General features: G+C 37.2%; 2 protein-coding genes and 1 long non-coding RNA gene across 4 annotated transcripts in view; 2 read left to right on the plus strand and 1 right to left on the minus strand.

The window, feature by feature from the left end:
* Positions 1-9,746, plus strand: hykk.1 (hydroxylysine kinase, tandem duplicate 1). Of its 2 annotated transcripts, XM_087304760.1 has the most exons (5): positions 1-211; positions 3,291-3,596; positions 3,678-3,820; positions 6,094-6,274; positions 7,589-9,746. In XM_087304760.1, exons 2-5 carry the CDS (start codon positions 3,293-3,295, stop codon positions 8,026-8,028), a joined length of 1,068 nt encoding a protein of 355 aa, XP_087160886.1. In that variant the 5' UTR covers positions 1-211; positions 3,291-3,292; the 3' UTR covers positions 8,029-9,746. The 2 variants fall into 2 exon arrangements, with proteins under 2 accessions (XP_087160886.1, XP_087160887.1); XM_087304761.1 differs by lacking the exon at positions 6,094-6,274 and having other exon boundaries at positions 17-211; positions 7,589-8,364.
* The window catches only part of LOC147831672 (uncharacterized), a 20,679-nt gene continuing 13,359 nt past the window's right edge, over positions 6,015-13,334 (minus strand). The window contains exons 2-3 of the long non-coding RNA XR_015522490.1: positions 6,689-7,965; positions 6,015-6,607 (exon numbers count right to left, since the gene is read on the minus strand). This is a non-coding gene — a long non-coding RNA (uncharacterized LOC147831672). The remainder of the gene's footprint in view (positions 6,608-6,688; positions 7,966-13,334) is intronic.
* atp6v0e2 (ATPase H+ transporting V0 subunit e2) overlaps positions 10,893-13,334 on the plus strand; it is a 5,634-nt gene continuing 3,192 nt past the window's right edge. The window contains exons 1-2 of the mRNA NM_001172635.1: positions 10,893-11,106; positions 11,239-11,286. Of these exons, the coding sequence (NP_001166106.1) occupies positions 11,003-11,106; positions 11,239-11,286 (152 nt within the window). The 5' untranslated portion in view covers positions 10,893-11,002. The remainder of the gene's footprint in view (positions 11,107-11,238; positions 11,287-13,334) is intronic.

Raw genomic sequence — 13,334 nt, forward strand, 5'->3', positions numbered from 1 at the left:
ACTTGCTCCAGTAGATAGATAGATTGATGTGCGCATGCTCAGTAGTCGCACATTCTCTTTTTAACCGTTTTCAAAACTTCAACAGGAACAGTGAAATTAAACCGGTTCATCCACATTTCCTCATCAACAGATCTCGCTTTTTTCTCCGGCAACTGAGCGAGCTTTGACTGATTTCGGACTAGGCCTGCAGCAGGACCTGCATCACTGCCCGGTACTGTTACATTGAGCTCTATTTTAACAGTTATATCGTCTTTACACAGTTATTATCATTTTATTTTGTGCGTAATCGACACTAACTCCTTCCGGAAGCATTTACCTGTGTGAAAATGTAAACAAAAGCGTAATAATTAACTGACAATATAAAACCAAACGCCTTTAATTTCTACTTTTCAACATTTTTTTCTGCTCAAATCCGCATGTGTAGGCTAACAACAAAAAACGTCTCAGACTTTTGGTAATGAAAAACTGTTGTCAATTGACAATGTTTTGATTTAGCTTTCCTGAAATGTTCTTAATTTATTTATTTTCATACCATTTTATACGATCGTAATTACCCCTTTCTTTGTTTTGTTAGTCTTTTTTCTCTCTGCAGTTCATAACTTGTATTTCCCTCTTATATTGATCTCCTGATTGTGGCTGTTTTTTTCATTCATGAATAATAATAAAAAATAAAAATAATACATAAATAAAACCTACAATCTTAATGTAGCCTATAGCAGATAATTTTATAAAGTTTTACTTAAAAAAACACTACATTTAGCCTACATTATTAATTTTGTAGCATTAATTTTTGCCTACCATAGCAATCAACTGAATTATACATGTTAAACTGATAAATCACATTGTGATGTAAATGTTAAAGCAAACGTGTTAAAGCAAAAGGTCAACAGTATTTAATTAGATCTTGCTTGCATTTATAAATCTTTATGTACACTGTTAAAATAGTTGGGTTAAAAATACCCCAACATATAACCCAACTATAGGTTATTATAGCACCTTCCCAACTATGGGTTATTTCAACCCAATGCATTGGGTTATATAATTTAACCTAATGCATTGAGTTATTTAGATTAAATGTTATTTTTTCCATTCTGGTATTACTATTATTCTGGTACTACTGTTAATTTAAAAATTATGGCTGTGTAAATAACTAGCGTACCGTTTTTTTTAAATATAGAAAACGCTTTATTTCCATTACATTTTATAATAAGTTAAAAATGACAAACAAGAAACAGAACAAAGTAGACAGAGAGGTAATTTGATTAAAAATTTACAATATTATGGCGTTATAGATTAAATAAACTTTATAAAGCAAAAATTGTATTATGCATGCATAATACAGCTGTTTTGAGTCAGTTTAATCAGTTGACAATTAAAATAAAAATTTTTAACCCAATAGTTGGGTTATTAAATAAATAACAAAATAAAGGTTAAAAATAACACAACAAAGCACCAAATATTTAACTCAACTGGTTCATTTATCAATAAATAAACTAATAAAGGTTAAAAAATAACCCAACAAAGCACCAAATATGTTAAAACTCAACCATTGGGTTAAATAAATAACTCAACGTTTTTTAGAGTGTAGTTTTGCAATAAATACAACCTTAAACATATTAAGATTTTAAATGTTTCCTACTTTTATTTTTAAACTTTTTTTTTAAATCCATTAAAGTACCATTTGATTTTGTTAGTTTTGAGATGAACACTTCATCTATACATGTGATTGTCTTCAGAAGCATGTTTTATTGTGCTGGTTGAAAATCTCTTCACATTCCAATAGTGATGATTAAAGTAAATCATCTATGTGTTTAATTGTATTTTTATATTTTGGGTAAGGCATAAAGCTAAAAAAATGTTTATCCAATTAAATATTGTCGGCCGACATCTCCCATAATTCAGATAAGTAGCTCAAACTGTCTGTCAGCAAATGTAAATTTGTACATATGCGCACCCCTGTTCATGCAGATCTGCTGTTTGCACGTGTACACAAGAGATAGCAAGAGAGAGAGAGAGAGAGAGAGAGAGAGAGAGAGAGAGAGCGGTAAAAACAAATGCTCTTTAAAACTTTAAAAAACTTTTAAAAAACTTTTTAAAATCCTGAATCAATACTGAAGTGAGTTTTGCCAGCTGGAGGAAGGACGACACCATGGCTGAAGAATTTCTTTTAGACAGGTAATGCTATATTTTACAGCTATTTTATTCCACCAAAGTTGATGTAGATTGTGCCGTTATAAATGGGTTATATGCACATTATTGTTGAAATCTCCTGCTGAATGATTGATGTGAGTATTTTCAGTTTCATAAAGGCCTTTTACAGCATCGATGAAGTCGGTTTATATTTAGTTTAACAACAAAACACCAGTAAATAGTGCTATTCCGCCAACCTGCTTTACTGAGCTGAAGCTTACTGAGGTTTTATTTTCACATTGGTTCATTTTTGAACAATGACAACCTGTGTTAAGGCTTGTACACACTGGGACCATTTTCGTTTGCGTTTATCGTCAGCATTTTTTTCCGAGACGTTACCACAATTTTTAAATTCGATACAATACCGATACTTTTTGTTAGAATTTTTACGATACCGATATCAATATCACTTATTATTAAAAATATTAATGTAATTTTTCAAAATAATGTTAATTAAAAAAATCATTACATGTAAATATATAAATGTTTGTGTGTGTGTGTGTGTGTGTGTGTGTGTGTGTGTGTGTGTGTGTGTGTGTGTGTGTGTGTGTGTGTGTGTGTGTGTGTGTAATATACACGCACACACACACACATCCATATTTTATATACACACTGCATACACATACATACTGAATATACACATTGCACAGATACACACACACCCTTATATTTATTCTTATTCCCCTAATACTGTTTTCTCATTTAATATTCGGTTTCCCTAGGAACTGTGTCACAATATGACAAAAAATGTTCACAGCTTCAGGTTCATGTGGACTTTTTGCCAATAAGTGTCAGGATTCTGTCTTGTCTAGGTATGTTGTGCTTGCCTTGAGTATTCTCAAGTCGGGCATTTATTTTCTGTCATTGTATTCGTCTTTGTTCGAGCGCCCTCTCAGCCGCACTTGGGCCGTGCACGCACTTGTCCTGCCCTGCTCCTCCCTGCCAGCCCAGTCAAGTTTGTTTTTGTGTTTACGTTATGTTTTTGTTTCCTTTTTGTTTAATTTTTACTGTTATTAAATACCCATTATTGACTGCAATTCAGTCCTCGTTCTTTCCCCAACCACACCCGTGACAATAACCTCTTTTTTTTTCATCCTCAGGCATGTCAACGAAAGAATCAAAGCCAAATCTCAGCCATTCGCAGGCTACAGACATTCTCAAGCGACTCTATGGGTTAACCACGTCTGTCATTCGACCACTGCCAAGTTATATTGATCAGAACTTCTATGTGGCCTCCAGTGAGGGTGGAGAGTATGTCTTAAAAGCAATGAATTCTGCAGACAGTCAAGACATTGCTGTTATTAAGGTGCAGACTTACTCGATGGCCTTCCTAAACCAAAGAGGCCTTCCTGCGCAGATCGCTTTACCCACACTGACTGGACAAATGATGAGCCTGGAGGAAATCGGTAGGAATACTGCAAAATGTAAACACATCACAAAGTAATTGTAGGTCAAAGAGTTTAACGGATTGATTGCTTGTATTGCAGATTGTGGTTTTGGCACACAGACATATTTAGTCCGCTTGCTTACCTACATGCCTGGGACCACCATATGCAAAATTTCCATCAACACTCAGATTCTGTACGACATTGGGAAAATGGCCGCCACTTTGGATACAGTTTTACTGCAAGTAAGGTCTCTTATTGCATTACATGATTAACATAATTGTAGAATAATGAATTCTGCCCTGTATTGTGCTGAAGGGTTGACACCCCTGAGATTTTCAAGGGCCAGTGTTCTGTCGATTTGTCCTACCTTGTCAGATTGACCTACCTCCCATTTAAAAAGTAGGTGTAGCACATTTTGATGATGAAATATGCAACCCATCAGATTGTAAATTTGTTGTAAAAAAACAGTGTAAATTTTGGTGTGGAGTGGTGTGATATGAGGCTTATATCATCCGTAACCAACCCAAGCTCATTCTGAAAACGTAGTCCGCGGACGTTTCTGGAGACAGCGGATTACGTCCCGGGGGGTACGTACGGCCGCGTTTATTTTTTTCAAGTGAACGCTGCGGGGCGGTGTGACGCTGTTCCCTTTCGCGCTTGCCTTACCTCCTTGTGGAGGGCTTCCCCGCTGCAACCCGTTTGTCCACTCAGCTCAGCGTGTACGTCGGCAGGCTCGAGATGCAGAGAAGGGTCGACCACGGCGACCGGTTTCGAGTCCGGGGAAGAGTAGTTCCAGCAATCAGGTAAGACAAAAACAGAATCCCAAAAATTAAGTGAACGAGTTTCGTGACAGGGTGAGAACGCAGCGAAATCCGAAAACGCGGTGGAATAAAAAAAAATCAGGGCTTTTATTTTTTTTGGATGGCTTTTGTGAACTGTTGCTCGGGTTTAGGGAAGCGAGCAAGCGGCCGGGTCGATCAGTAAAATTGGTTGGGTTCGGGGAAGGAGGAGGGCGAGTCGGCCGATTGGCCGGTCGCGCAGTCAATCATCCGGTCAGTGGCCTCTGGCGGGTTCACGCGAGAACAGAGCGGGCGCAAACCGCACTCGCGAGAGGCGACTGAGGTGCGAAAAAGCACGCAACAGCGGCCTCTCATGGATTCGCGAAAACAAAAACTGCAGCCGTACGTACCCACCGGAACATATTCCGCGGTCTCCAGAAACGTCCGCGGTACTACGTTTCCACAATGAGCCTGGGTTGTCCGTAACCCACCCAAATCCTTAACACTGATTTCAGAACAATTCAAATACATTGTCGGTATAGTGTCGGTAACATAATTGATTGGATAAAATGTCAGAACCTTGGCCGTAGCCAATTTAGTGCCCTAGGCATGATTTTACCTGGTGCTCCCTAGCAGCAACATACCACTCTGAAGTAACTGAAACTGCAATTCATTGAAATTCTAGTAGACATGGCCCCAAAACAGAGCACATTTCTATTGACCCCAATGTTAAAGTCGACAACTTTACAGCAGAAAAAAAGGTGTTTACAGGAGTGGCCAACCCTGTTCCTGGAGAGCCATCTTCCTACAGATGTCAGTTGCAACCCATATCAAACACACCTGCCTGTAATTATCACGTGGTGTTCAGGTCCTATTTAATTGGTTCAGGTGTGTTTAATATGGGTGGCAACTGAAATCTGCAGGAAGGTAGATCTCCAGGAACAGGGTTGGCCATCCCTGGCCTATTACAAAGAACAATTTTGGTGTATTTAGCCATAGTCCTTTTAAGGCAAGTAGTTTCAATCAGCGGCCATATGGGGAAACATCAAATTCTCAGAAAATGCTTGCCAAACTCACGATTAAATTTCATACTAGTAATCACTCTCTTCAGTTTCATTTCAAAAGGTTCGAATGGCACAATATCTCCAGCAACACACATCTATCTGGTCTGAGCTCCTCCCCCTGACAATTGCCACTCTATATTATGGTTGATTGGCTCCTGGACTAGTAGGCGGGGCTTCATTTGCCATATCACTTTTCCCTATTGAAAACTATACAAGTGACACTTCTTGTGTGTTCCATAGTTTTTGATATAGCTAATATTACCCTTCATGAAAACTGTAAGAGGGGTGAATTTTTTTATAACTCATCTGTTTCATTCAGGTCTGCAAGACAATGGCGAACTTACAAAATGCCGGCAGTTGGCCCCGCAAACTTGTAGCTTCATTTGCTCTCTTCACAAAAACCTATAACTGACATTACGTCCATATATTTTACAGTGTATGGGTGCCCCTTGTGTTATAGCCATGGTCACAGCTCGTTCCATCAAAATTCACTGTACTCAAACATTTAACCAGTACCTACATAGGCATTGCTTTGTCTTTTTTAACACACACACACTGATAAAATAATTTAAAATGAAAACATAATTTTTTTTTGACTATTGGTATTTATTGTTTCCCATTTTATATCCTGTATTTGTGCATTTGATAATTTTCTTACTGTTTCTTGTAAAGATGGAGCATCCAAACATCAGTGTCCTGCAGAGAGACAATTTTATTTGGAGTCTCACCAGCATTCCACTCCTATACCAGTATATTCACGTGATGGATGGGGATCCGGTACAAAAGGTTGTTAAAGCTGTTATAGAGCAATACCAGGTCCAAGTCAGGCCAAAACTACCACTGTTTCGCAAGTGTAAGTTGTTATTTATTCTTTTTATACAACGCCGTTGTATAAAACGCCAACGCCGTAGCATACGCTTGCGTTTGACACAGAAATATAAATCAGCCTTTAAGGTGGGCAACAGTACGGGGACTTTGTTGTTGCATATTGTATTTCAAAATGTATCACACATACTCAATTGGAGACAGGTCGAGACTGCAGGCAGGCACACTACACATTTCCACTATGTGATGGTCCATCCTAGATGCCTCCAAGTAACTGTATTGTCTCCCTCAACAGTCAGGACTTTGTAATATGTGCAGAATTGGGTTTTGCATTGTCTCTTTGGAATATGCTTGGGCGTCCCTGGAAAAGAAGGCAGCATTTTGTGCTTTAAAATCTTTATGTACTTTTTAGCATTATTGGTGTCACTAAAGTGCAAGTTACCTCTGCCAGGGGGCACATAACCATGATAGACCCTGGTATTTGGACTTTGCTGGTGGTAACAGTCTGGATGATAATTTTCCTCTGTGGTTCAAAGTACACGTTGTCCATTTCTTCCAAAAGATGCCTTAAATACTGGTCCATCCCAGATGCCTCAGAGCCCGGAGAAGTCGATAGCGATTCTGGACACTGTTAACATAGGGCTTCCCACTGTCATTTGTGAATGTAACTATGCATTGTGGTACTTCGTCACAAGGTTTTGCTGCAGTAGTCCTGAGCCCATGTGGTGATATGGCTTATAGATGAATGAGGATTCTTGATGCAGTGCCGCCTGAGGGATCGGAGATCATGGTTGTTCAGATTGGTCTTGCACCCTTGTCCTTTAGGCACTAAAATTCCTCCAGATTCCTTGAATCTTTTAATGATATTCTGTACTGTCGGAGGTGAAATATCCAAATGTCTTTCTCTCTTTCTCTGATGAACAATGTTTTTAAACATTTCAATAATTTTCACATGTATTTGTTGTCAAACTGGCGATGCTTGGTCCGTCTTTGCTCCTAAAGGACTAGACCTTTCTTGGATGCTGCTTTTGTACCAAATCCTAATTACTATCACCTGTTGACATCACCTGTCTTACATCACATCATTATTTAACCAATTTACCTGAATACTAGCCCTAAACTGCTCATGTCCCAACTTTTTTTGTGGGGTGGATCAAGCAAAACATCAAATAATTTGTGTTCATATTGTCTGCAATGAAATAAAAGGCAAAGTAAGTTTAGAAATGACAGCTGCCTTTTTTATTTGTGTTTTCCTACGGCCCCATTTTTGTTCTGATTTGGGGTTGTAGATTAATTTCAAAGTCAACATGTTTTATTCTTATTTGTCTTTATTGCTTTGCAGGCATCAACCACGGAGACTTAAATGACCGTAATCTCTTGGTAAAACCCGATGGACCCTCAAAATATGCGATCTCTGGAATCCTTGATTTTGCAGACATGAGCTGTGGGTATTTCATATTCGAGCTGGCCATCACTATCAGGTACATGATGACTGAAAGTCCCAATCCATTAGATGTTGGAGGGCCAGTGGTGGCGGGATGGGAAAGTGTTTTTCCTCTCAATGAGGCAGAAAGAGACTCGCTCTACTGGCTGATTCTGTGTCGGTTCTGCCAGTCCCTGGTTATAGCTCGCTACACTGTGATCCAGCAGCCCGAGAATGAGGAATATGTGAGGATGGCCTCCAAGAATTGTGTGCAGCATCTTAGCCGTCTTTGGGAGCTGGGTAAAGATGAAGTTGAAAGAAGATGTTTTCAGAATGCGGCACAGTTCAGCCAATCTTGACCGAGAACCAAAGCACAAACATATGGACAAATAGATAGTAATAATATGTAAGAATATGTATCATTCTGTAATGCATAGGCTGGTCAAGCTGGTTTCAGCTGGTCAGCAGCTAAGACCAGACTGGAAATGGTTGGAAACCAGCCTGGAAATGGCCAAAACCCCTCTAAAACCAGAATGTTCAACCAGCTAAAACCAGCCAACCATCCTAGGCTGGTTTTTGTTTCTTTCCGCAACACTTAAAAGCTGTTTAGGGACTGAAGACATCATGTGATGAAGTGTTTCAGGTGTAATTTTGTCCCACTCTTCCTTCAAACAAATCTTAAGGTAGGCAACAGTAAGAGGTCTTCGTTGTTGCATTTTGTGCTTCAAAATGTGCCACACTTTCTCTATTGGACACAGGTCAGGACTGCAGGCAGGCCAGTCAAGTACCTGTATCCTCTTCCTCCTAATATGTAAAGTTTAATTTTAAACTAATTTCGAGTAGAGCATGTGCTCATGATTGACCCAGCTGGTCCACATTAGCTAATCATGATCCTCCAATCAAAGGATCCCAAGTCACTATATATATATATCCTCATTTCCTTTCTACAACTATCTTCGTCTGGAAGAAACCCCTCTTCTCCCCTTCTTCCACCTTTATCTAGAATAGGTGTCATGGTGGCCCAGTGACTAGCACTGTAACCTTATAGCAAGAATACCAATGGCGTTTGGTCCTCACTGGGCCATCTGGTATTTCTGTGTGGAGTTTGCATGTTCTCCCCGTGTCCGTGTGGGTTTCCCCCGGGTTCCCCGGTTTCCTCCCACCATCCAAATGTGCTCTATATTTAAAATAAGCCTAAATCTTTTTCTAATGTCTTACTCTCAGGAAGTTCGCCTTGGCCTCAGCAGCGGGGGGAGTTTGAGATCGACCTGAACTCAATCTCCCCTCGGCCTGCGAAAGGGGGTAGGCCTGGGCTCGAGGATCCCTTGAGCTCAGGGCTCTCTCCCAGGACAGCACGCCAAACAAGCTATGTATAAATAGTAAGCTAAGTGTGAACTCTTGAAGTGCAGATTGTGGTTATGCATTGTCTTAAAATATGCATGGGCGTCCCTGGAAAAGATGTCTTCTTGAAGGCTCCAAAATCTTAATGGAGGCAAAATTATTTTCCTGAGGGCCAGTTTAACAATTAAACACTTCTGAAGCAGCTAAAAAAGAGATGGAAACATCCAGGAAAGTGTGTTGGAGATAAATGTTGGAGGTAACAGCACTTCAAGGACAAAGATCACAACTGCATTATAGTACACTCAGCTAAGTGGAGCAGTTGACTGCGTTTTTGACCACATTTCACTTTTTATAAGATTATTCTGAAGCATTAATGTAAAAAAATAATAGTAATAATAATAATAGTAATAATCATTATGATAGATTATTTGAAAAAGGTAAAAGGACTTTCACTAAATAGTACTTTTATTTAAAAATGTCGTTAATAAAACTTTTATTCGTTAATAATCATAATAATCATTTATATTGTATACATGTTGTTTTTATTATTTAGGACATTTGTAACTTTTTAACATTATTTTGTTACACATTTAAATTTTTTTAAATGTACATGGCACATCAATTGTATAGTTTTATTCTAGGAAACAAAACCTTTATGAATTGTCCAGCAGATGCCTGCAGAGATCCACAAATGCTGCTCTAAGGCTATTAAACTGAAACAAAACAAAAGACAAAACCCCTGCTGTATTCCTCAAAGCTTTCTAACACACCACACAATGTCAACATCTTGTTGTGAAAAGGTGAACATATGTTGCAAGTCCCAAAAAGGACCTGTTGCAATGAATATAAATAGGAAATACATGTATATTTTTGATTGATTCATGTAAAGTTATTTTTAAAAAATTTTAAATAATACATAATAGTAAATAAATAGTGGCAATACTGGCCCAGGCAAATCCTTTGTTTAGACCTCAGCTTAAAAACGAGACCATATGGTATCTGCGGTACTACCGGGTGTAAATGGAGGTAGTGCATGTATAAGCTTATTTGACCTTCTATGAGGATAGAGTGTTGATAAAGATGATTGTGATTCATTCTTGTGACTTGCAGAAGTCATCTGGAGGATTCAGAATATTTATTTCATCAGGATTTTTCTCTTATAGTTAATTAAATTACAAAAATATTAATTTAGTGGAGGACCTATTCCAAGAAAACAACCCTTGTGTTATCTCTAAACAACATTTGCAGTAAAAAAAAAAGATGCATTTGCTGTTTAAAACCACAAATTTTGTTTAAACTTGGAAAATACTTCTAAATATGTATATAAGTAAATGTTATAGTGAGCTATTAGAGTGAATTGTTAATTAAACATACTAATGTCCATGTCCATCATAGTGATGGTACATTGAATGTTGGTAATCCTGTACCAATATGGCGGCGGTGTTGACACATGCTCAGGGCAGGTATGCGATATCTAATTTACTATATCTATGGTGATGGTGAAGAAGTTTCCCGAGGCACCAAGCGTTCCCCTCAAGTGCGTAAAAGGGCTAAATGCTCGACGCTTTCTAACCTCACACAGCAAACAATATCGACATCTTGTGGTGAAAAGGTGGAGATATCCCAGTTGCTGAGTTAATGTGTATATTTTTGATTGTTTAAAGTAAAACTAAGCTTTAAAAATAATAAACAATCAATACATAATAATAAATTGATAAATTCTGTGTGGATATAGTAAACATTAGCTTGATAATGATTGATACAAGCTTCAAAGCCTCGCCGCGTCAAATCACTACAACAGACGTCAACACAGCAAGCACGGATTAGACTTTGAGTGACGTTCCTTTCCACCAATAGCGTTTCAGAACATCTATCATTCGTCCATTCAGGGGCAGGTGGGCGTGAGCAAAGGATTAGGGAAGATATTAGGGTTGTATTGAACTGAACGCTGCTGTATTTTATTAATATTTACAGAATAACGCTAGAGTCGCAATGGTGTCGCACTCGCTGGTTTTACCCATGATCGGCTTCACCACACTGTGGGGTTTGGTCGGGATCGTCGCTCCGTTTTTAGTACCGAAAGGACCGAACAGAGGGTGAGGAGAGATGCTGCAGCAGGCCATCCATCCATCTTTAAACACACAACCATTCATTACAGTACAGCAATGTCATTTAAATGTTGTTACGATGTTATTCAGACGTTGATATTTGACGTGTCTTTATTGCAGCGTCATCATAACCAGTTTGGTGCTAACCGCAGTTTGCTGCTATTTATTGTGAGTATACTGACAAAATAATGCCCATTTAGACTGTCGATTTACTGAATAAGATGTTTTTAAACATATTTTCTAATATTTTGGTAATTAAGACATTATGTCGGTATGTGGGTATGCTAATGAAGGATATATTCCCAAAACAGGTTAAAATAAGGTATTGTTGACATGCTAAGCTACTAATTTGGGTAAAATTGAGGTAAAGTTGGTTTTATATTCACACATTCAGACTTTCTCCTTAATAACAATGTCAGAAGAGTAATCTTTGCTATATATAGTTAATAATACAGTGTGATGCACTAAAGTAAATTATACTAGTACACTACATCACAGTTTACTGTAGTAAAAACTGATAATATAGTATTTATTACAGCTTATCAGTTTAGTATAGTTAATACTACAGTGTGCTGTACTATAGTTAATTATACTAGTATACTACATCACAGTTTACTTTAGTAAAAACTGATACTACAGTATTTAATACAGTTTATCAGTTTAGTATAGTTAATACTACAGTGTGCTGTACTATAGTGAAACTATATAATACTACATAGTTCATACTATAGTTATTCATTTAAACATATTTTTACTAATATTTTTTGGTAATTAAGACATTCTCTGTCGTGTGTGTATGCTAATATATGATACAGTCCTAAAAACAGGTTAAAAAAGGTATTGTTGACAAGATACTAAGATACTAATTTGGGTAAATGGAGTTAAAGTTGGTTTTATAGTCACACATTCAGGCTTTCTCCTTATTAATATAATCTCAGAAGAGTATTCTTTGCTAATTTTATATAGTGAAATCATAGCACCAGCCAACAACTATCAAATACAACATTGTTCACAGTCAATTAAACGGTGCTAACGTTGTTACTTACTTACTAAAGTCATAATTGCACTCGGTTTTAGACCAAAAATTCTCTCAAAGGTAGCGTGGTTAACAATTTAAGGACCATGTCAAAAGTTGTCACTGTTTAAAAATGAAAGAATGCTAAAATAAAAACAATTATACCTCAATAAGATACTATAGTATTTACTAAATATACTTTTTGAGCCATACTATAGTAAAGTACTTCAATTAATCTGCTGTGGTAATTCTAAAGCTGTGATGGCAATACAACTACTATAGTAAATATAAACAAATGACCCAATTCAATATATGGTATATTACACTACACTACATCACAGTTTACTGTAGTAAAGTTCAATATAGTATATACTACAGTATGCTGTACAATAGGTAAATATACTAGTACACCACATCACAGTTTACTGTAGTAAAAACTGATAGTACAGTATTTAATGCAGCTTATCAGTTTACTATATTTAATGCTACAGTAGGCTGTACTATAGTTAATTATACTAGTACACTACATCAGTTTACTGTAGTAAAAACTAAAAATACAGTATTCATCACAGTTTATCAGTTTACTATAGTTAACACTACAGTATGCTGTACTATAGGTAATTATACTAGTACATTACATCACAGTTTACTGTAGTAAAAACTGATAGTACACTATTTAATACAGCTTATCAGTTTACTATATTTAATACAACAGTATGCTGTACTATAGGTAATTATACTAGTACACTACATCAGTTTCCTGTAGTATAAACTGATAGTACACTATTTAATACAGCTTATCAGTTTACTATATTTAATACAACAGTATGCTGTACTATAGGTAATTATACTAGTACACTACATCAGTTTACTGTAGTAAAAACTGAAAGTACACTATTTAATACAGCTTATCAGTTTACTATCCGCTTGTTAAGTGTGACGTCATGCGAAGCGGCTTCCGGGTCCAAGCGCTCTATTCAACTGAATGGGGAGACTCATGAAATGGTAATAATAAACGTTTACAAAGCGATTTAAGGCTTTCGAAAATCACGATCGCAGTATATATGTCCATGCCTAATATCCGATGGCCAGAAAGTGATTAATTTTTTAATAAATTGTTAAATTTTCGGTATTTGTTATGCAGCAAGCCAAGAGATTGTTGTTTACACTATGATTTTATATAAAAATTAACTTTATTGTG

This window comes from Danio rerio, chromosome 22 (assembly GCF_052040795.2).
Source record: "Danio rerio strain M-AB ecotype USA chromosome 22, GRCz13ab, whole genome shotgun sequence".
Classification (NCBI taxonomy): Eukaryota; Metazoa; Chordata; class Actinopteri; order Cypriniformes; family Danionidae; genus Danio; species Danio rerio.

Excerpts from the sequence above, each read along its gene's own strand:
- hykk.1 (XM_087304760.1), top strand. The coding sequence starts at position 3,293 with ATGTCAACGAAAGAATCAAAGCCAAATCTCAGCCATTCGCAGGCTACA. Across the intron at positions 3,597-3,677 it reads GATGAGCCTGGAGGAAATCG|ATTGTGGTTTTGGCACACAG; the intron begins GTAGGAATACTG and ends CTTGTATTGCAG. Across the intron at positions 6,275-7,588 it reads ACTACCACTGTTTCGCAAGT|GCATCAACCACGGAGACTTA; the intron begins GTAAGTTGTTAT and ends ATTGCTTTGCAG.